Source organism: Acomys russatus, chromosome 18 (assembly GCF_903995435.1).
Source record: "Acomys russatus chromosome 18, mAcoRus1.1, whole genome shotgun sequence".
Taxonomy (NCBI): Eukaryota; Metazoa; Chordata; class Mammalia; order Rodentia; family Muridae; genus Acomys; species Acomys russatus.
The window spans coordinates 58,342,105-58,366,201 of NC_067154.1; the positions used below are offsets into that span (position 1 = coordinate 58,342,105).

Consider the following 24,097-nt stretch of genomic DNA (forward strand, 5'->3'; position numbering starts at 1 on the left):
TTGTTGATTGACTAATCAGAAGGTCCCCAAGACCTGCCACTAGTGGTCAAGAAATAAACAAAGCTGGATGGAGTCTAGAGAGAGAAGCTTCTGCTTACATCCTGATCACGTGACACATGGTTACAGGGACAACCGCAACCATTTTCAGGTTTCTCACAAGGTGGCGAGAGCCTTTGCATGTCAATTTAAAAGAATTTCACAAAAGCCAAATGAGATTAGCACTGTGCACCCGAGAGTCTCCGTTCCAGGGGATATGTCACAGTGCCATCATTGCAAGAGCAGTCCACGCACACGAATCTAACTGGGAGGAGCACTGGTGTGCCCTCATCAACCACCAACCAGGGCCGCCATTTTGAGAAAGCATAATTTTATTTTCCAACGTGAATCTCCTTCCACACTTTAGCCATATATATATGTGGGCGGCGGGATAGTATCTCCTGCAATGTTACTTAATTTATGTGGTTACTAAAATTATGTGGTTTGTCATGGCTGTTGTTATGCCTGTAAATATTACCTGTACTATTTTAGCCAGAGGCCTTTGTGGGGACATAATGGGCCCTAGCTATGTCAAAGAAAGTAGGGAGACAAACTGGCAACTTCACACAGTCTTCAAGTAAATAGAATCCCTGATACAACTGGAGGGTATACTTTTAAAGGCAACACGAAGAAGCAAACTGCTGTGACAGCTTGTAAAAAGGATGGGCTTTGGCCCTAGAGTCTGTTAAGGCACAAAACCTGGTAGACAGCCGTTGTCGGTGGACTGCACCTCGGAACTGGGCTAGGAAAGAACAGCTGGAACGCTTAAACAAAACCAAACCTGAAATCACTGAACAAAGTTGGAGGGAAAAAAAAATCCAAAGACACCAGTATCTTGTGTGTGAAGGATTTGCGGCATAGTGGAAACCAAGTGTGTCGTAGTCTGTGAAGTGTGGGGCCCTCGGAGGAGACAGGTGGGACGGACTCTATTTCTTGGTAGTCACAATGCTGTTTCAAAAATCGTCAAGGCCGAGGGCTGTCCATTGGAGGTGTTCGTAACCGCGGGGCTGGTGAACGTAATGTCTGGGTAATTCCTTCTGAAGTACACCTGTGGGCAAGAGGCAAGCACAGGAAGACCGTGAGCACCATTTCCCAGCCTTCCTCTGGGAGGCAACGCCTTTCTCCATGCAGGAAACCACAGCGCTCACCGAGGCGCAATTAGAAGGCCAGGCAAGCATACCTTCCGTGAAATACCACCTTGCCGGAAACCCTCAGCGTGGCAGGACAACTGCCAAACAACTCGTAGATCCACTTTACTTTTGTTCACTGTGACTCACAGATATGCTTTATCACGCCATTAAACTGATAAGCAAAATCATTTTACTGACTCAAAACCTGGAGATAAATTAAAAACAGGGGGGACAAAGAGGACAGGGAATCGGGCATCTGCACTGAAGTTTCTCATTTTCGCACATAAAATGAGCACAATGGATTCGGATGTTAATATCACGTTGTAATCCCTATACATTACAAACTCTGAGTGACAAGCATTGAGGCTCTGGCGTCTATGGATGAAATACCCCGGCACTTAATTTGTGCAGCACGGCAGTAGCGGGGCCTATAGCAACGCGATCTGTGGATAGCGGACCACAATAATGAAAAGAAAAGCAAATGCTGTGACAATGACCCGACCAAGCGACTTCTCTAAAATGTAAGATGATACCAAATAATAGGACAGTTCTTTGCCAAGCCTTTGAATTCCTGAATTCTGCCAATTCCAAGCTGAAATAGAAGAGATACAGGTTCTCTGATAAATGTGTAATCAGAAAATAAGGAAAATGAAATGCTGTCATGTCTCTCTGTTCCGCAATCATCAGTTTTTAGCGGATGTATCATATCTGGGTTCCTTGACAGATGCGTATTACAAAATGAAATAATGTCAAGACATGTGAGCTCTTATCTCCAAATGTGTTTGGGTGAAAAAGGACTTCAAATGTAATTTTTTTCCTCAAAGAAGAAAGGGAAAAGTTTTGTTTGAGCCTTTAAAACAGAAAATGCAAGGTCTCTCTGAGCAGGCACATGTCACGAGCTGGGGTCCCCTTCACAAACTCCAGCTGTAAATGCATTCATGGGTGCCGCCAACAGAGGTACCAGTAGGATCAGTGGATTTCACATGCTACAGAAAGGCTTCCATCTTTAGAGTATCTCCCCTGGGTTACTTACAAACTTCTCTAAATACCACAGCATGGAAGACTCAATTTACGAAAGAAATGTCACTGAAGAAGAAAGGTCCTACTGGAATAAAATGGAGACTATTTCCTCAACACATGCTTTCAAAAATAGGACTTGTTCTTTTTGGTGTGTTTGTATATTCAAATTTTACACACTCTCCACCGACTTACTCTTTTTTTTTTCTTTTTTCTTTTTTATTAATTTATTCTTGTTACATCTCAATGTTTATCCCATCCCTTGTATCCTCCCCTTCCTCCCCCCCCCCCCCCCCCGCCATTTTTCCATTATTCCCCTCCCCTATGACTGTTCCTGAGGGGGATTACGTTCCCCTATATATTCTCATAGGGTATCAAGTCTCTTCTTGGCTACTTGCTGTCCTTCCTCTGAGTGCCACCAGGTCTCCCCCTCCAGGGGACATGGTCAAATGTGAGGCACCATAGTACGTGAGAAAGTCATATCACACTCTCCACTCAACTGTGGAGAATATTCTGACCATTGGCTAGATCTGGGAAGGGGTTTAAAGTTTACCTCCTGTATTGTCCTTGGCTGGTGCCTTAGTTTGAGCGGGACCCCTGGGCCCAAATCTGCCTATCATAATGTTCTACTTGTAGCACCGACTTACTCTTTATATTCCCAGCACCCACCTGGCTGCTCACATCTGCCGGTAACTCCAGTTCCAGAGGATCTGACGCCCTCTTCTGGACTCCGTGAGCACTGCATGCACATAGTGGGCATACATATGTGCAGGCAAAACAGCCATGCACATGAACTAAAATGGTCTTGGCTTTCCCATCAGGAATGCCTTGCTGAGAACCATCTCAGGAATATAGAATCCCTGATTTGACTTCTATCATGTTTATAACACAATCTGGATAATTTGTTATAAACATTGCCAGTCTCAATCTGGCATGACTGAGGCTCAGCATCTCTTTTTAAATTTAATTTTTTATTTTTTGGGAGACAGAGTTTCAAGTATTTCAGGCTGGCTTTGAACTTATCAGAGCCAAGGATGATCTCAAATTATCAACACCTGCCTCCTCCTCCTCCTAATGTTAGGATTTTATAGCATGTGCCACGATCACTACGTATGCTAAAAACAGAAAACAATGTGGTGCTGGGGACCGAATCTAGGGGTTCCTGCACGCTAGGCAAGATGCTCTACTACTCAACTGAGACTCCCAGCCTCAAGGCATCTACTCACAGTACAGGGGGTGAAGCCGAAAGATGGCTGACCTTCTCTACTGAGCCCTCAAGCTGTGGCTCAGCTTAGGCTAAAAGGGACTAGTCTCTTTCTCCTGGGCAGCCAGCTGATACCGCAATACCTCCCTCCCTCCCTCCACCCTGCCTGCCTCAGCTGTCAAGCAGATAACAAGGACCTACCTCACAGGAACTAACTAATGGTGGTGCTATAGACTGCGGGCTGAGAACATCAAGCAAAGCGCTGGGCGTGCTAATGCAGGCCGCTCAGAGAAGCAGCCCCTTAGTGCCCGGAAAGTAACACTGTAGGTGGGGACACTTCAACTTGGATTCTCTTTCCTGGACCCTCTGATAGGATCTTGGCAAAATCTCCGGTGCTGTTGTTGAGACAATGTTAGCGGAGTTACTAGGGCAATCGGGGAGGCAGGCTGAGAGATGGCGGGAGCTTGGGGTCTCAGCGTCTGCTGGCTGTAGCTCTGAAGCCTTAGCTGGGCTCTTCCGCCTCCATCTCTTCATGTGGCAAATGGTAGAGATGCCCCCACCAGAATGCAGGGAAAAGAGACAAAAAGAGGCACTGCTCTAAGGCTCAAGCCCGGAGTGAGGGAATCTCTCTCTCTCTTTCCTTTCTTTTGCTTAGATTGTTCCCAGTTTCTCCAGTGTGGGCTGAAGCTAAGGTCAGTCATTAACCCAGCCACCAGGCCTCCAAGTGGGAACAGAGCCTTCTAAAACCTTCCCTTCGTGGGCAGAGGACAAGACGCGGTATTTATACCACATTTATAAGGCACCGCTTGGTGTGTTGACTTCTGGCTCAAGACGGTCGGTCAGTTTACTCTCACTAGCCAGAAGGGCTCTGGCTCACTCACAGTGGTTCTCATGGCCTCAAGCTCTTCAACATGAAGGCAGGATCTAACCTTAGACTCCACCTGGTAGTACTGTCAACTTAGACAACACTGGAGGCTGAGCCTTCTTTTTAGATTATCGAGCAATGGATTATCAAATCTTACACTTAAAAAAAAAATCACTTTAAACACCAGAGATACAGAGAAATAAAAAGTTTATAGACCTTCTCATCAGAAACAATTTCCTATCAGCAAACATCCTGTAATTTTGGAAAAAAAAATTATTCAGAAGTGAAAAGTGGTAACGATAATGTAGAGAGTGGAATGCTATCTGTAAAACAGACAAATAAAAAGCAGAAAGGAATACAAGAAGCTGAGGATAAGGAGGAATGCGTGGTGAGCAGATGACAGTTATGACAATGCAGTCGGAACTGACTGTGCAGAGAGAGCCCCTGGGAGCACAGGCGTTCCGACTGTGCCGTGAGAGCCCCTGGGAGCACAGGCATTCTGACTGTGCAGAGAGACCCCTGGGAGCACAGGCGTTCCAACTGTGCCGTGAGATCCCCTGGGAGCACAGGCGTTCCGACTGTGCCGTGAGAGGCCCTGGGAGCACAGGCGTTCCGAATGTGCCGTGAGAGTCCCTGGGAGCACAGGCGTTCCGAATGTGCCGTGAGAGCCCCTGGGAGCACAGGCGTTCCGACTGTGCCGTGAGAGGCCCTGGGAGCACAGGCGTTCCGACTGTGCCGTGAGAGGCCCTGGGAGCACAGGCATTCCGACTGTGCAGAGAGACCCCTGGGAGCACAGGCATTCCGACTGTGCAGAGAGACCCCTGGGAGCACAGGCGTTCCGACTGTGCCGTGAGAGGCCCTGGGAGCACAGGCGTTCCGACTGTGCCGTGAGAGCCCCTGGGAGCACAGGCGTTCCGACTGTGCCGTGAGAGCCCCTGGGAGCACAGGCGTTCCGACTGTGCCGTGAGAGCCCCTGGGAGCACAGGCGTTCCGACTGTGCCGTGAGAGCCCCTGGGAGCACAGGCATTCTGACTGTGCAGAGAGACCCCTGGGAGCACAGGCAAAGCAACAGCTGAGGATGAAACCCAGCTGAGAGGTCAGCAGCAAAGAGAAAGAGGACAAGATGGAACAAGGTGTTTACCAAAAACAGCATGAAGATTAGTTCCTGCAGAACAATGGTGAGACATCAGAGTAAGACTGAGTGAGCAAGCAAAATGACTGAGAATTAATATATTAAGAAGCTTAAGGAGAAACAGCTTTATAAAACTGGCAAAGGTAATACAACATACATGTGAAAAGCACTGAAAGTATAGTACAACAAAGCCATTAGAGATAACACATACTATGACCTCAATAAATGTAAATGGGTTAAAACCATCCCCTTATAAAGGCTAGGATCACACCTCAGAGCAAAACCCACCTCCATGGCTGTACAGAAGGCACACTTCTGGATATAATGACAAAGACACACAGAGCAAATGAAGACAAGATGAAGAGGAAAAAAATCGCTTAGTTTTGAGCAGGCTAGAATTAAAAGCCAAATGCCTAAAATGAACATAGAAAAACTGTTTGAATTGCAGGCAATATAACTCATAGCGGAAGTAACATCTGCAAGCTGAGAATAATAAAAATATTCAAAGTAAAAGTGATAGAAATTATAAAGAGAGGCATACTTTACCTGTACGGGGCATGCATTTCTACATAGGACTCACATGAGAAGAACTAACGTAGGAGCAGAGAAGACTCTTTATGTAATTAATAAAGCAGATCTAAGAAAAATTACTAGGCTAATAATTTTTAAAATAGAGAATTCAAAAATCATTTACAAAGATTTCCAGGATACTGGGGCACAGGAAAGATTGAGTAATTTCAAGTAAGCAAACATAGTATGGAAAACATTATTTACCACAAAGCAATGTAAATGTTAAGTAAAATAGAAAACAATCCTATTACTGAGGTATGGCTAAAGCAGTGCTCATAGGAAAATTCACAGCCTTAAATACTTACATTACGATTAGCATAGTTATTGTGGTTATTACGTTACAGTTATAATGGCTATAATTAACTCTATATTAGTAAGTAAGAAAGAATACAAACAAAAGCACTCAATTACTCAGAAATAACAGGAGAACAAACCCAGACCAGAAGGAATCAATAAAAAGTAGAAACTGATCATCTGTAAAGCAGAACTTAATAACCAGTAAAATAAACTTGAGATAATAAACTAGTCAGTAAAACAGCAAATAAACTAAATGTTTGGGATAGGAATAACTACTATAATTGGAGGGGGAAATGGGAAGTTAAGGATGGCAATAGGATAACTGAGCTGTGGCTGTTGCAGAGAATGAGAGAGCTATATGGAGAACACAAAGACACAACGCCCAGTGGAGAAACCAAGGAGGGCTCTAGCTCAGTGGTAGAATGCGTGCTTAGCGTATAAGGCTCTTGGTTGAATCCTTAGCACCACATGTGGATAAACTGAGAGGGAAGGGTGAGTTTTCTTTGTGTTTGACATCTAGAAAAGGTACACTTGAGTATACCCTCAGCCAGGCACACATTAAGCCAGCAAACCTCTATCTAGGGGGAGGAGCTGTAAGTGGGAGGCCAGAATGGCCCGCTGAGTTACTTTTTACTTATAAAGTTACAGGGGTGGGTGTGGGTGGGGTGGTGGTGGGTGGAGGTAAGGGGTGGTTGAGGGCGGGGGTACAGTGCTCACCACAGGCGCATGAGAACCTGAGTTCAAGCTGCACTAACTGCGGTAAAAATCTGAGTGGTACAGCCAGCACACACCGGCAACTCTAGTGTTAGCGAGGTGCAGGCAGGAAATCTTGGGCCAGCGAGCCTGATTGGTGAGCTCCACACGCGAGACCGTCTCAAAGGAGGTGGACAGCATTCCCAACAATATTGCCCTTGACCTCTGGCCTCCATATGCACATACCCATCATGCACCCATGAGCACATGCATGTGTACGCTCTGACGAACATGCATGTGTAAAAAGCTTGTTAAACATACATTTTTTTTGAACTTTGTGCCTTTGGCACATATCACCTGTAGGCTGCTTATTAAAAACAGTCGTTAATTACATAACCTCAAACGCGGTGTAGAAGAGCCTCTCGGTATCACCACGAGGAAAGAGTTTGTCCTGAAGACCCTTCCAACTTGTTCTCATCTGCAAATGCTGTATACACTTCGCAGCCCCGGGACGTCTACTATCTTATGTGATTCCCACAGTGTGAAGCATCCAGTTGGCACTTCAGACCCTATCTATCTGTACTGCAGATGGATTCTCAACGGCAGAGGCGTCGACAGCTCTTATGTGACACCAATGCGTGCTGAGCGCCTCTTGCCCTATCCAAACAGGTCCAGGGTGTCAGGACTTGGTAAGTTTGGGATTGTAGCTGGTGAGTTTACAGGCTGGTGAAATGGCAGCACCATGACACAGCGGGAACAAAGAAAGTGGGACATCCCAATAGCGTCTGCTCCATCCAAGAAGAGAGTGACCGTCAATTGTGTGGAGGTCTCCTTCGTCTGAAAAGCACAGTTCAGTGTCTTTACCCTAGTACCCCAGAAGGTTACCACACTTGTAGACAGGGCCCTTAAAGAGCTGGTTAAATTAAAATGAGGTCCTCAGGGTGGCCCTCATACAGCATGACTTATAAAAGATGCACTGTGCTAGTCCAGCAAGCACTAGGCTTGTACTAATGCATCTGCAAAGCACTCTTTACTTTACACGCACGGGCCACATCTACAGGAAAAGCCCAGCGTGAGCCCGAGACAACCTCTTTAGACAGGAACCTACAGGGTGAGGACTATGTGACTTGGATGGCCCTTCATGGGAACAAGTTCTGCTCTGTGAGCTGGAAGAGCCTGCTGAAGCAGACTGACCCACAGTGGTCTATAGCTGCGAAAGGCGCATGGATGTTTGATTTCATACACATAAAATGCCAACAACCTGTCCTGAATGAACCTCATGTGCACAGAAAGAACAGGAGCTGAGTTCTGTATGCCCCTCCATCTTTCTCTAGATGGAACCAGAACCAGAGGCGAGGCAGGGCTTACATCCATGGCTGGGGGACATTCTAGAAACACAGCATTCCAGAGGCAGTCTCTCCACTCAGTCACCAGTGTGAGTCCTTGCAAAAAGTTCAGAGCACAAACTCTGCGCTGTGGCCCAAGCCTTGGTCTGAAACACTGGGCCTCCATTTTCTCACTGGCTGTGTGATTTGGGGTACTTCCTTTCTGTTCTGTAAGCCATAACCTCCCAAGCAGATTTAAAAGGCCCTGGGTCACGGTGCAGCCTCCTCCTCCTCCTCAACACCATCATGCCTTGGAGGAGACACTTGCTGGTCATCTCTGTCCTGATAGAATCACCAATGACTAAAGGCATGCGCACCCACCCCTAACAGGTACTTTTATACACACACAGACACATTTTTTTTTAGCAGTGTGCGTCTTGTCTGTGTGACTGTGTCCACCTGCGGGGGTGAACACACGCTGTGTAAGCAGGCCGCCTGGTTTGTCATCTGAGAACAACGAGCTAAACTCTGGCCAGCGTGACTGAGCATCATATGGCTCTTAACAACTGTGCCCTACTTACAAGTTTTTAAAATGGAAGTGGGATTCATTAAAGCACCAGAAGACACGGCTCCCGCGCCCCCCCTCACCACCCCCCCCCCCCCCCCCCCCACCACCCCGCCTCCCTTTTCTGCAGTCCTGGGGATGGAGCAGATTTGTGCATTCTAGGCAGATTCTCCACCACCCAACTCCACCCCGGCTCTCTCCGCATCTCTCAAGAGCAATGGCTGAAACAGTGGTGAAGGGGAAGCAAGGCTTCAGGCGGAACTGCTCACACAGGACTGGTAGGATCCTGGAACATGTTTTCTTGTTGCGCTGTCTTCAATAGATACTTAGAAACGTTACACAATCCCAAGCAATTTTTATCCTGCCTATGGTGTTGAAAAATCTGAGGGACACAGAGAAGAATGAAGGTCGAAACCGCACCTGATGGCAGGCTGTATGACACCAAGTCCCTTAAGCCGAGGCGCAGTTGCCTGAGGTAGCTAGTGCCACATATTCATGTTGGAAAGCTCCCGTGCAATCTGGATCTCTTGAAAGCTTTCCCACCTCCACACACACACTAGGCTGTAGACTGAAGGGGTAAATTCGGACTATACCCGGCTCACAAGCTTATGTTCCCCAGAAGGAAGAAGACGAGAAACAAAGTGTCTTTGGACCCAAACTCAACAAAGAAATATGGAGATATCCGGGAACAAGCAATAACAGTTTACAAATTATAAAATGCAGAACAAAAGCAACCTAGATGTTTCTCTGGCTGATCTTTCTAGAACAAACAAGATTCCATTTTCACTGTAACCTAACTTCCTGGATGTATCCCAACAACACCTGCATTGCAATGTGCTAAGCATCAATGAGAAAGAAATGGGATGAGTCTGCAAGCAGGGCCTCCTCCCTCCCTCCCGGGCACGCCTGCTCGCACGTGCACATGCGCACACGCCCTCCCCTGGTGCTCCTGCCAAGTCCTGGGAGACCTGACTTCAACCCTGGACGTGTTGAAGCTTTGTCTCCTGAGGCTTATAATTGAAAAGGGCATACAGTGCTTTTTACCAGACCCCTGGTGCCAAATGGTGAGGAGGGAAAAACTGGTGAGACAAACTGTAATTAAGGCTCCCGGGCGAAGAACTCACCTGTTTTGCTGTTTCGGTGAGGGCAGCGGCTTCGCCCTTGCCCAGCTGCTGAACCATCTTGTAAAAGAGGCTCTCGGGATTCTGCAGCAAAACATATGGCTCATCATATTCTCTCAGTCTTCCTGAGTCTAAAACCTGGGGGTCAGCAGAAAGAAGCCCACTGAGACACACAATGTTTTGCAGCAATGTGTTATCACACAGACAATAGTTCGGAAAGGGGCAGGGCTAGGGAGAATACAGACAGTCTATTTGGGTGGCAGAGGCCTGCGGGTCCTTGAAGGGTTTGATTACCTTGAGCTACCAAGCAAACAAAGGCCTAACCTGACCTTTTATTATTATAATGTTACAGGAAAGTTCCAGACTATTATTAAAGCTCCTTTGCTGTCTGCTGCTCTTTATACTCTCCAAGTCTACTAGGGGGGAGTCTGCTAGTTGGCACTTTTAAAACCCTCAGACTCCGAGCTTTGAGAGGTTTGCACACATATATGACGAGCTAAGAAACTGTGGACTGTTTGTTTACTGAGAACGTGGGTGATGTCAGAAAACCCAAACACCAGTGGCCTGGCAGAGAATTGCCTGGCTGCTGGGATCTGAGCAGCTTCTGGAACTTCTTTAGGATGCTGAAAGGTGGGCTGAAAGGTGTGTGTGTGTGTGTGTGTGTGTGTGTGTGTGTGTGTGTGTGTGTGTGTAAGCCCCGATCAGTTGTGTCCTAAACTTACCCCCAAGCTGTGGTTTGTTATCCTTGGTGTGAATGACAGGCATTGTCAGCTCTGCTGTGCACAGAAGAAATTGCTAGAAATCCTGTTTACTCCCTGGATACAACTAGAGAAGCAACTAAAGGACCGAGCGTGGAATTCTGGTGATCTCAGGTCCACGCAGCCCATGCGGGGGTGGGCTGGGGTGGGGGTGGGGTGTCTGAGGGGCCGAAGATCTGTCCTTGACCTTCCTTTCCCCAGCTTCCTTCTCCCTCCCTATGGCTGCCTGCCTTGCAGCCCTTCGATTGCTCATTAATCTGCACTGGGGACGGGAGGGCGGAGGGAGGTCCTCTTCACCTGGCCTTTCTGCTTATTAGTGGCTTTGGTTAATGGTTTCAGACAGAAGAGAGAGCTGGAGACAATTGGTCCAAATGACGCACCTAGGGAAAGAGTTCTGATGCTAAATGGTACTTAGCTCTTCATTTAGGCTGTGTTTAGAATAAACCCATCCTAAGCGGATGCGTTGAAGCTATAAGCAGGGCCTGGGCTGCGTCTCCACATCTAGATAGTGCCGTTAATTTGGCCCACGGTATTTAATCGGAAACATTTATTGAATCCCCCAAAGGGCATTTTCCTGTTAATCTTTGTTTACTACTGTGAATTGCTGCTAAGGGCAGCTTTCTCAAAAGAGTTCAAGAATAATTGAATCTGTCACATCCACATAATAATTAAAATGTCCTATAATTTGGCACGCCAATTTAGATGCCCCGAATGTGTAATTTTGCCTAAGCATCGCATTACAGGGCATAGCCACTCCCCCTGACGTTAACGAAGTGGGGAAATCACAATTTTGAAACGCAGGTCTCTCCTATGCTAAAGACTAAGTAAATGAGTCAATTTACTTTATAAAATGATGAACTTTCTATTCCGCAAGAGCAAAAGGCAAACACAGAATCGCACTGCAAAAGGCAAACACAGAATCGCACTGCAGAGGCAGACACTGATTCTCTGGGTATAATAGACTGCTTGTAATCTATAACGACTGCTCTTTTGAATATTGAATGTATTCAAATGTAAGACAGTCTTTCCCCTTCCCACAGTGTCTGAGACACACCAATGCCACTCAGACCAGCAGATCTCAAAACCGACCGTCACTGTGAAAGCACAGCCAGAAAACACCCTCAGAAGGCGGAGGGTTTGTAACATACGTGACGGGAAGACCGTTGAAAAAATAACCTCTTAGCTTCTCAGTATCAACAGCTCGGCAATGTGTACTTCAGTGTGTTGCGAAGTTTAATGAGTTAAAAATATTTATATGTGTATGTGTGCATCTGTGTGTGCATGTATGTGTGTGTCTGTGTGTCCATGTGTGTATGTGCATCCCCGTGTGTGTCCCCGTGTTTGTGTGTGTGGCCCTGTGTCAACAGGGCTGAAGACATGGTTCAGTGGTTAAATGTGGGGCCTGTAGACTTTGGAGGACTTCTGCCCTCAGTATTAGTCTCCTTTCTGAACTCCGTGGGCATCTGCATACAAATGTGCACGTGTGTGTGTGTGTGTGTGTGTGTGTGTGTGCGCGCGCCCCTGGTGAATGGACTTGAGTTACAGTTATGTAAGTGCCATGCAGAGATATGAAATTAATAACAAAAGAGAAATCTCTGTCCAGGATGTTTTTGTTTTGTTTTTAAGAGAGAGAGTCAGGCCTGGAGAGATGGCTCAGTTAAGAGCACAGGCTCCTTTCCCAGAGGACTCTAGTTTAAGTCCTGGCCCCCTCGTGGCAGCTCACACCAGCTATAACTCCAGACCGGGGGAATCCACTGGCCTCCACAGGCCCCGGGAATGCATCACTTCATAGGTATCCGAGCAGGCAAAACACCCGTACACAAAAAACAGGTAAACAAAAGCAAAGAAAGACAGCGTCTCCTGCACCTGACGTCACACTCTAGTAACAGTCTGGGGCTTGAGGCTGCTACATCCTTCTGCCCTTGTCTCTCGGGTGCTAGGATTATGGAGGTGAGCCACCACACCTGGCCTGTAGGATTCCGGAGGTGAGCCACCACACCTGGCCTATATGGTGCAGAGGAACACACCCTGGGCTTGGGGCATGCGAGGCAAGAGCCCAACCAGCCAAGCCGCAGTCCCAGCATCAGTCTCTATACTTGAAAAGTAAAATAAAGATGGTTATGGTTTGCCTATAGACTACTTCTGACATCAGTGCTGTTAACTCCCAAACGAGAGAGATGGACAAGTTAACGCCTCCTTTTACTCATCCATCCCGCAACAGCACCATCTCAGGAATGGAGACTCGGAGAAGAACAAGATGGCTAGTCACAGTGCTCCCCTGTGAGATGAACGCTGAAGTGGGAGACATTGAAGGCTGTGCCCTGGCTAGAGCCAAGCAGCACTGGACTCAGGCTCATATGAGTCTCCAGAACAAAACATTTATTTAAAAAGAAAACAGTACAGAGAAATTAAAACAATTACATTCCCACGACACCTTTTCATTTGGATCATATGACTTTGCCAGGTTCAAGAAAACATACTTCTAAGCAGAAACATATTGCTGCGCCCTCTCCACTCATATCTTACCATATTGAAGATTCAGATTATAGCCTGTGTGCCTGGTATGCAGTCTCAAATGAAGAACATGAACTTTTATTCTAATTTTCATGATTAATAACGAATGAGGTATATACAACCACAGCATACTGGAAGACATCTCAGGTAACCTTGACCTTAAATCTGTGTATTTACTCAGCATGTTTATCACACGCTCAGTGCCTCCGTGTCATTAAGCTAGTTGCTGTGGAAGAGGCACACACGGGGCCTCCACCCCATCTTTACAGAGCCTTTTCTTAAAGATTGGCAAAAACATTTAAGCAGCCATCACAGAAGGTTAAATAAAAGGGGGGGGGGGCAAGACAAGCAAACCAGAGGTGGAGGACAAGGTTCTGAGGAAGAGCCTCGGGGAGGGTGGGGTGGAGGATTAGAATGGACCAGTAAACAGGACAGACACAAAAACACAGCTGGGAGGACACAAACAGCACAAGGCAGGTGGGTAAGGTCACTGTCGCATCCCCAAAGCCTGGCTCTAACCACAGGCACCAAGCTCTCAACACACAGGGGCTGAAAACCAGCATCAAAGGAGATGACTCTCGAGACACAGCTGGGTCACACTCAGTGGCAACGGGGTGTGAGAAGACGAGAGGGAAAGAGCGCAGCTGGCGTTGGGAGCAGAAGATGCAGGGCGGTAAGATGACAGGACGGAGAGAAGGGCATGGGGATCCACATGTTACAAATTGACAACTCAGGCAAGGCAGAGTTTAAAAGGGAGCAAAGAGAGACGCAAGGTACTGACTCTGTTAGATACTGGGAAAGAGAAAGGCTGGAGGGATAGGCAGTTGCTGTAGACTCAAGGGGCGATGCACATGGTTGGCGGGGGTGGGGGGTGGGGATGGGCTGTTGAGAGACAGAGATAGATTTTTATACATACTCAGCCATTATATTTATAATGTCATCAAACAGTCTAGATTCTTCAGACCAAACAAGCATAAAGCCACTCCAAATGTTCTGTCTGTATAGAAAAAGTGAATTTTCTGTTTTTCTCTTAATATATTTTATAAGAGGGCCGGAGAGATGCCTCAGAGGTTAAGAGCACTATCCATCCTTTCAAGGTCCTGAATTCAATTTCCAGCAACCACATGGTGGCTCACAACCATCTATAATGAGATCTGGTGCCCTCTTCTGGCCTGCAGGCCTACATGTAGGCAAAACACAGTATACTTAATAAATAAATAATATACATACATATATACATACACACACACACATACATACATACATACATACATGAAAAGTCTCATGAAATGTTCTACCTAGGCCCCCTCTCTTCCCAGACCCCTCCTTGGATTGTGTCTATGACAGCAGTGTCTCAGTCCCAGATCTCTCCAGGAACCACAGCCTCAAACTGCTCACAGATGTCTTGCAGGTTAAAGACAAATATATTATATTGGATGAGTCAGCCAGTTACATGAGCTCAGCAAAGACGTGTTATCAGACCTACATCTCTGCACAGCCCAGGCAATTGTCCCAGATGTGAAAATTAGATGGACCCGTTTCAAAATCATTCAATCCACTTTATCCACAGGGCATAACCACGCCTTCTGACACTTGAGAAAAGAGAGACTGCAGCTTTAAAATACAGGGCTCTCCCATGCAAAAGACTAAGGCAGTCAATCAAACTGCTTTATAAAAATGATGGATTTTCTATTCTGCAAAAACAGTAAGCAAGCCTTGATCGTGACACCTCACTTCTCGCTTGTGCATTTCTTCTTTTGGAGTGTGAGCTTCCGTATTAGCTATTTGCAGTGCCCCAAATATCTGACTTGAAACTGTAAGCATATTTTTGAAGGGACTTTTTTTCCTCTTCTTTCTTTCTTAACTTTTTTGATGCCCAAAATTTTGATCAAATTAAAAAACAAAAAGTTCCACAAAGGTGAAAATTAGAATTAAATAGAAATCCACTTGGTTCTGAGCTATTCTGTTTCTCGAGCTGGCTGTGTTACTACATTTACTAGAGTTTTATTTTATCTGGGAAAACAACTAAGAAGAAAGGTAAAGATTATAAGACTACATGTGGCCTGTCAACAGGGAGCCACAGCCCCGAGACTCTGAACCTGCATTCCTCTATAATTTATTTCCCCAAGAAGTCCCTGATTACTGACAGGGAGGGTGTGTAACCCAGGCTGAGGTAACAGCTGTGGACCCTCTCAGGCGTCTCTCGCTCTTGCTACTGGGAGAGCCAGCAGAGCTGTGTGGATGGACGAGGGCTGGAAGGGAGCACTGCCGTCGACTGTCCAGCCAATCCTAAGTGAGCCAGAAGAAGCCTCATCTAATGTGGATGGTGCTGAGCACAGGGAGAAAGAGGCGCTCCAATCTGCCTGCCTTGCTCCACTGTTTTGTGGCAACTGAGCAAGTGAGTGCGATGAAATTAGCTGTCATAGGGACTGTAGCATGTTTAATAAAGTTAAAATTGAGAGAACGTCTTCATAAAGTAGAGTTCTGAGCCTGACACATTAACGGTGCTTAATGAACCAAAACTGGTTAAAAAAATCCCTTTGGAGAGTCATATCATAAATGGAGTCATTAATTAGGTCACAGTTGTTTCCCAGCAAGCCTTTTGTTTGACTGACTTACAGTAAACAAAACCATACCCAACCTCACTCAGCAGAGCGATGAGGGGTAATTATTACACCCGAAGCTCTTGCAAGCCAGGCCACTCTGTGGTGACATGCTGCTACTTTGGCCTCCATCAGCATCACTTCCCTAGCCGCTCCCAGAGCCTGGCCCTTGCCCTCTGGCACATCTGGCTTTGCGGTTGATCGGCATGCTGTGGTGGTTTGAATGAGAACAGGGGCCCCATGGGCGCCTATGTTTGCATGCTGGCTCCCTCATTAGTGGAACTGTTTGGGAAGGATTAGGAAGTGTGGCCTTGTTGGAGGAGGTGTGTTACTCTGAAGTTTTCCAGCCCACACCAGGCCCTGTGTCCCTCCCTTCCCCCACCTCTGCCTGCAGATGAGTGTGGGAGGCTCTCTCTACTGTGTTCTGGCACCCTGCCCCTCTGCTTCCCACCACGATGATGAGGGAAACTGTAAGCAACGCTTCCCTTTCTAAGGGCCTCGGCCATGGTGTCTCCTCAGGCAGCAGAACACTGACTGAGGCACATGCGCGTGTCTTTGATGCTTTAGAATCACAGGACAGAAAGCTTTTTTTCTAGAAAAGGAACAGACATTTCTAAAGCAAAAACTGTTCCAAACTTTAGAGGTCACAGAGTGAACGCCCTTGGCTGTGTAGTTTGATCCTGAGGTTATCTGATGGCCACTGTCTCGTTAAAAGCTTAGTGACCACGGTGGGTGGTGCTAACTTTTAAGAGGTGGGGGAGCCTACTGGGCGTTCTAGGAGAATGTGGGTGGCCTCCCTGAAGGGGACTGTGGGATCCTGGCTCTGCTTTGCTAATGTACCACTTCAGTACAGAACCAGATAATCACAGATGGAAACTTCCAATTCTGGAGCCAAGCAAATCTTTCATTTTAAAGAGCTGATTATCTTCAGTATTTTGATACAGTAACAGGAAGCTGGCAGACACACTGTGTCCTCCTGAACTGAAAACTGTGGTGTCATCAAAAGTTCTAGAATACAACTGACAAATCAGAATCTCAGTCCCAATCTTTGAAACTCGATGCGTGTCATTAGGGTCCCCTGAGTTGGGATCTTGTGTCATTCTTACAACAACAGAAAGCAGCTCACCTGACCATATTTCCATTTCCTGGTGGGCTCTCCTCTGGCGTGGCTTTTGAGCCGGTGAAGAGGGATTCACAGGGATGATTTTCCCACACTGGCGTTCCGAGTAGGAGGGGCAATGTCACAGGGGAATGCAAGGTCACGTGCTCACAGAGAACCCTCACCCATGCTGACTTCACACGTCTCATCCACGTATCTCAGTGCCTAGGTTTTCACCTCGAAAAGCTACCGTGGACCTCCCTCTCCTCTCAGACCCCACATTTAATCTGCCACGGTCTAGTCACACTATTAGTGACTTCCCCCAAATCCGCCCCTTTCTCTCTCTACACTGCTGGCTTCTTAGTCCAAGCTTCCAACATTCAGGAGGAAGAAAACACACAACTGCCAATCAAGACAGCAGACACACGACGAAGGACCAGCCGTGGCTCTGTCTTACAGAACAGAGAGGGGCAGTGCAGCGGAGTGAGGCTCCAAAGGGAGAGAAAGGCCAGATTACAACCTACTGTGTCAAACCACCCTAAGGATTTAGACACAGATAACGAGAGAAAACAAAAAACAAAACAAAACAAACAAACAAAAAATAGGCTCTGAGGATTTACCGGGAGATGCCGGTAAGGCAAGCACTAAACACCATCAGCAACAACAACAAAGGTGACTCGTGAAAGGGGCACTGGATGTTCCTACCTGTGGGTTAAATAGTGACTGACAAGGCTTAGAAGCGACCAGCTGACATTTCTGCACGGTCCTGTCCTTCCCTGCAGCTGGTAAGTGAGGCACATGACACAGAACATGCCTAGGATCTACTGGTCAGGCAAGCGGTCCTGGGTTGTATAAAAAAGGTGACTGAGCAAGCCACAAGCCACGGAGAAGAAATCAGTGAGCAGCGTTCCTCCGTGTCGTCTGCTTTACTTTCAGCCTCCAGTTTCTGCCCTGGTTTCCCCCAGTGATGGACTATAAAGTATGAGGTGAAACGAAAGAAACCCTTATTCTAAGCTGCTTGTGGTCACGGCGTGTATTAGAGCAACAGAAAGCAAACCAGGGCAACCCGTAAAACAATCCCACGAGTGATTCTTCCCCCGTGCACACAGCCTTCCTATCTCTCTACATGTGAATGCTGGGCACCGAGCTTAGAGAACTTGCCCGAGTCTTGTGACAAAAACCCTACCAGCATAAGAGCTCATGACTCCTGAGCCGTTTCTCCAGCCTCAGAAGGAAGCAGAAACAAGGGTGACCATGCACAAACAGACACTGTCTTTACTACTACGGAGTATGAAACAATATCGTAACTCATTGCTTAGGTTTGAGACATTCTCATAGGGGCATATAACACCTTAAAATGATCCTGCAAATAACTGTAAATACAGACGTATAGAAAAGAATACGTCACAGGGAGACTGTGTAGTAATGCTGATGCACTCGAGGTACTGCGGGAAATAGGAGAAAATTTAACCAAGGATTAGCTTGCTGGGGGGGGGGGGTCCTACCAGCTCGTACCAGAAAGGGTGCGTGGGAAGTGTGGGCATCGAGGGCACCGTGGGGAGGAGGACTCACCATTATCTTGTCACTGTCGATGATGGTGTTCAGGCGGTGGGCGATGGTGAGCACCGTGCACTGGGCAAACTTCTCCCGGATTTTCTGCTGGATCAGCTCATCCGTCCTGGAATCACAGAGTTGACATTTAATCCAGCAAAGACGAGGAAAAGTCACATTTAATCCAGCAAAGATGGGGAACATAAAAATGTAAAAGATTGCATGACCCTTAACGTGTTTTCGAATGCCTTTGTTATTATTATTTCTAGACAGCCGCACTCTCTGTGCCACTCAGGTGGGTTTGAACCCTCCTCCGTGAGGCTTCAGATGCTAGGAGTACAGGCAGGCCCAAGCACACCTATACGCCCTCCCCTTTAAAAAAAACTAAGATCTAAAGGTCAACTTAGAAGCCATGCGGATGATTTTTCCCTTTAAACTGTTTGCGACAGAACTGGAATTTGGGGATCGCTCACTAGGGAGGCCCCGAACACAAGCTGAGCATCCTTTTCTGAAACGCTTGGAGTCACAAGGGTCTTAGGTTTTGGACCCTGGCGTGTTTGCATGTACACAGTGAGACACACGTACCAGAAGACGATTTTTATAAAACATGTAAGTAATTCTGTGCGTGAGACGTTAGTGCATCACCCATCCAAAGGGCTGACACACCCAGACACATTCCTTAGTCATTAAATCCTCCCCGTGGGCCATGTTTAGAAATCAGACTCAACACCACATCCACTGCAGCCTTTAGCTCTGTACCTTGGATCCACATTTGCTGTCGCTTCATCGATGATCAATATCCGATTCTTCTTCAGGATGGCCCTGGCGAGGCACACTAACTGTCTCTGCCCAACACTGAAGTTGGATCCCGATTCTGCTAACTCGGTATCCATTTTACCAGGAAGATCCTCAATGGCCTCTTTAAGTTGCACCTAGGGATGTGGGCAAAAGAACGATACTTTCATCAATAAGCTGTTAGGCAAATCTCCTCAAGAGTAGAACTTCGAAGTACTGCTTCCCGGAGCCGCACAATGAGGACGGCAGCCACCGTCGCCAAGCGCTGTCTGTCGGTTCTGGGTCATGAGCAACACTGTGTGTGCACAGTAAATATGTCAAGTAAGACTACTCCCTAGTGAAATAGATTTAATTTTTAAACTCTGTGTGTGTGTGCGTATGTGTGTGTGTGTATGTGTGTGTGTGTGTGTGTGTGCGTGCATGCATGCACATGAATGCAGGTGCCTATGGAGGCCTAAAGAGGACATCAGATACCCCGGTGCTGTGGTTACAGGTGATGGTGAGCTGTGTGGTCTGGAAAAGAATGTGGTTTCCCAGCAACAGCAGCAGTTGCTCTTAACTGATGAGCTCTCTTATCTACAATGTCCATTCCATTCAATGTCCTGAGAATGTCCCTTCAGAATGGTTAGGTAAGAGATAGCTGCAAGAGACAAAACACAGGACTAAACATAGCGACTGAAGGACAAAACATAGTCACTGAAGAGCTGTGGATGGCTAACCATAATGAGGTGACCACTGTAATGACCCATAATCATCAAAGTCACTGAACCACATTTCTAGTAATTTCTAATGTAAATTATTCCTTAATGAAGTTGGTGCAGCTCAGAGCCACCCACCCACCCTACCACCCTGACGGCTTTCCTGCCACATGACATCCACCAAGACCCTCTTCCCAGAAAGCATGGACGCCTCAGAGATCTGAAGGTCTTCGCATTTATGAGGTACACTATAGAAAACGTAAAAAGAAGCCACTATGACCAAGTCCCTCAAGAAACATTCTGCACAGGAGTTACTGCAGGATGCATCATCCTTTGAGGAAACAGTCCTGTAGGCATGCTGACATGTTGGAAGATTTTAATTTACAAGAGACCATTTGAAGAGTTCAAGCAACTGGGAACTCCTTCTTCAATGTCGGGTCCCCTGGAACCTGTTCCTCCTAGGTTCGGTCTCCTGTCACTAAAGCTGCCAAGCACGCACACGTCAACCCCATAGGTGTTGTACAGCGGGCAGCGAGCAGGGACAGGCGAGCACAGTACAGCTTCTTCTTGCCCGGTTTATGCTGTGCTCCCAGCAATCTGTCTTGGGAAAGCTTGAGTCGTAAGCCACCAGATGGCATCATGGGGTGGGGGGTGGGGGGTGGGAGTGGCTCAGTCTTGTGAATATTCGTTCTGGAGTAACTTGGGCTACCCTCGAGAGATACTGGACGAAGTGTCAGTACTCTTCAACAGGGGAGCAGCAGACTGATGAGTGGGCCTGTGGGGCCTGAACTCAGGGTCTCAAGCTTGTAGTGAGGCCCTTTGCCAACCGAGCTATCTCCCTAGCCCAGATTTTAACTGTGTAAAATGAAAAAGGTGAAGCTTTGAAGCCTGGGCTGAAGTCCCACCTGGTCCTCCAATGACAAGTCCCTGACTTTCCCCCATCTTATTAGCGTCCTCACCCGCAAATGAGACACAGTGCTATCATCATGGCCAAGATGCCTATCTGCAGTGTTGTTTGCTGGGACACAGTGAGTCACCACATCTAAGTATTTAGAGCAGTGCTTGCTACAAAGAGATCAATCGACAATGCGGCCTGTTAGCAATCATGTCATCATCTGGCTCTATTCACGTTTTGTGTTTTTATTGCATTTATCAGTCTTAATTCTGTATGCATAAGCATTTGCTGGTGTCCTAACTTCTCCACAAGAATTTCAGCTCCAAGTGGGAGTGTTCTGTCTGTCTTGATGGTCACGTAATAGTTTAAGAATCTACGATGCAATAAGCTCTCGGTAAATAACTGTTTGAACCTATGATAGAAACCACAAGAATGCCTCATCCATATCTGTTTCTACAAGTCAGAAGATAAACTCATATGAATATACTTTATATAAAATGCAATCACGTTAAACCGCATTGTAAAAGAAACACATGGCTTATAAAATTAATTGGCCTACGATATCAAAATAGCCATACTTAAAGCAAGGAAAGGATTTAAAAATTATTATTTCTGAAAATTGATCCAATTATAATATTCTAAACTATTTGTTCCAGTACAGAATAGTTCAGACTATACTTAAGTTTAGAAAAAATAGTAAAATACAATGAAATTGAAAATATTTGAAAACGTTCCCCCCGTCACCCCCAAGTTATCACAACAAACATGTTCCCTGCTATGTTCATGGCACAGAAAAGGCCCCAGGGTCCCTCCCAGGTCAGCAGGGATGCTCATCCGTGATGTTTCTGCCCTCTTGCCGGGGCGTCTGAAGGAACGTGTCCCTGGCAGGCTCACGTATGTGAACACCTGGGCCCCGGTTGGTGCCACTGTTTAGAGATGCTAAGAAAGCTTTGGGAGTGCAGCCCTAGTGGAGGTGGTCACTGGGGGCGGGCTTCCAGGGCTTAGCACCTCACCCCACTTCCTGTTACCTTTCTCTCTGCTTCCTGGGTGTGGGTGAGAACCCTGTGCCATGTGCCATGGCCAAGTCTGTCCGTCTGCAACTCTCTCTCCTCTAACAAGCTTCTCAGCAGGGTGTTGGAGAACAGAGAGAAACGCCTGGCCTGCACCCAGTGAAACCACAAGTAACGGGGGATTGGGGAGCCATGGGCTAGGGGAGATGGGCTGGCTGTGGGAGATGGGCACCTTGCTGAGGGACACGCTTCGCTGTGGGCATCTCCTGCACGCTCAGATTCCTGCACCATGGCGTCCTAACAGATAGCACCCCTGTGGGACACAGCAGGGTGACTTTCGCACCGATTCTTCATGGTTGGCTCCAGCGTCCAGGCTGATTTACTGCAGAACATTTACCACACAGCTGATCCACTTTCAGTTTTAACTGCCTTGATCACTTAATTGTAGCAACATCTACTCACAGGACAGTCTCTCTTCTGAATGCCAGACTTGTCTTCTGTCTCTGGTATTCCCAAGGGAGACAGGGAGGTGTGTAGAATGTAGCTCTTTCTCTTTCTACTGAAGTTGTTAGGAAGCTGAAAATCGCAGCACGCTCTGAGGGACCTTCAAGTAAAGCCCGCTGTGGACTTGGGATCTGTTTGCACTAACACTGTTTATAAAAGGGTCAGGCATTTGGCTGGCTCCCACCCTCTCTTTCCTGTTCTCCCCTTTTTCTTACACATGCGTCATTAAGCCCATAGCCCCCCCCCCCAGTCAAGCTTTAGTCTACTCTGAAAAGAACGGCCAAGGCTACCAGGTTTCCCAGCCCTCATGGAAGGGCAGGATCCCCTCTGGTTCAGATATAATGTAAAGAGAGAAGTCATAGAGACAACAGAGAGCCAAGGAGCGCACATGGCATCGAGCATGGTCAATCCCTTCCAGGGCACCTTCCCAGACCAACACACAGCACTATGCTGTGGTCCAAGTGGAGGCTGTAACGTCACTGCGGAACCCAGGGATCCCACAGGACTCCCTGATCCACCAGCACTGACTCCACTTCATACACTTGGGGCCATACAACCCTAACTCCTGCCAGGAAGACCTCACAGCACTTCTTCATCTTCTGAGAGCCCGTGGCTTTCTCACCACCCAGAAGATGAAAGAATGTGAGAGCATTGGAAAAGTTTGAAAATGTCAGAAAAGATACGGACGTGTGTGTGTGTGTGTGTGTGTGTGTGTGTGTATGTGTGAGAGAGAGAGAGAGAGAGAGAGAGAGGGAGAGAGAGAGAGGGAGGGGGGCGGTGGAGGGGAGGGCGGGCGGGCTGGGCGGGGGAAGAACTCCAGAAGACTCACTAGCTGTTTTGTTTTATAACCCCTACTCAAGCAATGAGAACAGTTTGGTGACAAGATTTCTTAGGTCATGTGATTCAGAATACATGTATGGCTAAGGCCAGCTAGGGAGCTGGCTCAGTCAGCCAGTAAAGTGCCTGCTGCAAGCACAGGGACCTGACATTGGATTCCCCAAGCCCACCTAGAAGAGGGAAGGATGTGGTGGTATAGGCTTGTGATCATAGCTCTGAGGAGGCAGTGACAGGAGGAGGCCTGGGCCTTGCTAGGCATGCAGTCCAGCTGGTAAGCCCTCAGATTCAATGAGAGACCATCTCAAAAACTAAGGTGACGAGCAGTTACACCAATCTTGGCAGCTGCAGCCATTATAAATACAATATTGATCCCAACTTTTAGAAAATATCCAACTCTTTCCTAAAAAATATTAGCAAGGCAAAGCATTTCTAGAAAAAAAAAAATAATGACAGAGATATGTGAGGGTAACCCAAACGCAGTGCGTGGACACCTCGCTGTGCTTGGCCTGGGCCTGTGTCTTTCCCCATAACTATCTGCAGCAGCTTCAGGTGAGTCTAAGCACAGGTAACCCTCAAAACTGTCCAACACATCCGCCACCTCATTTTGAGTTGTGTGTGAGTCACTACTAAAATTTCGTTTTGTCGATGACAGATGGAAAAAGGTGTAAGGCAGTCAAGTTTGAAGATGCCTTTTGATCGGGCAGGTTCCCAGTGAGCATTTCCTCACTGTTCATGGACGGATTCTAACGTGATCTTACTGAGTGTTTCTGAAGAGAAATGTAAGCTCTGAAGCAAAGACAAATATGGTCTACTAGTAATTCCTGGCTGCTTCAGGGTGTGCCACAATCTTGCTGCTGGTTTGCCCTGTCTTCCGAGTC

General features: G+C 47.1%; 1 protein-coding gene across 1 annotated transcript in view; it reads right to left on the reverse strand.

Moving 5' to 3' along the window:
- Nucleotides 1–650: 650 nt before the first annotated feature.
- Abcc4 (ATP binding cassette subfamily C member 4) overlaps nt 651–24,097 on the reverse strand; it is a 203,622-nt gene continuing 180,175 nt past the window's right edge. Inside the window, exons 28-31 of the mRNA XM_051160966.1 lie at nt 19,240–19,412; nt 18,502–18,607; nt 9,959–10,093; nt 651–1,084 (exon numbers count right to left, since the gene is read on the reverse strand). Coding sequence (XP_051016923.1) covers nt 977–1,084; nt 9,959–10,093; nt 18,502–18,607; nt 19,240–19,412 — 522 coding nt within the window. The 3' untranslated portion in view covers nt 651–976. The remainder of the gene's footprint in view (nt 1,085–9,958; nt 10,094–18,501; nt 18,608–19,239; nt 19,413–24,097) is intronic.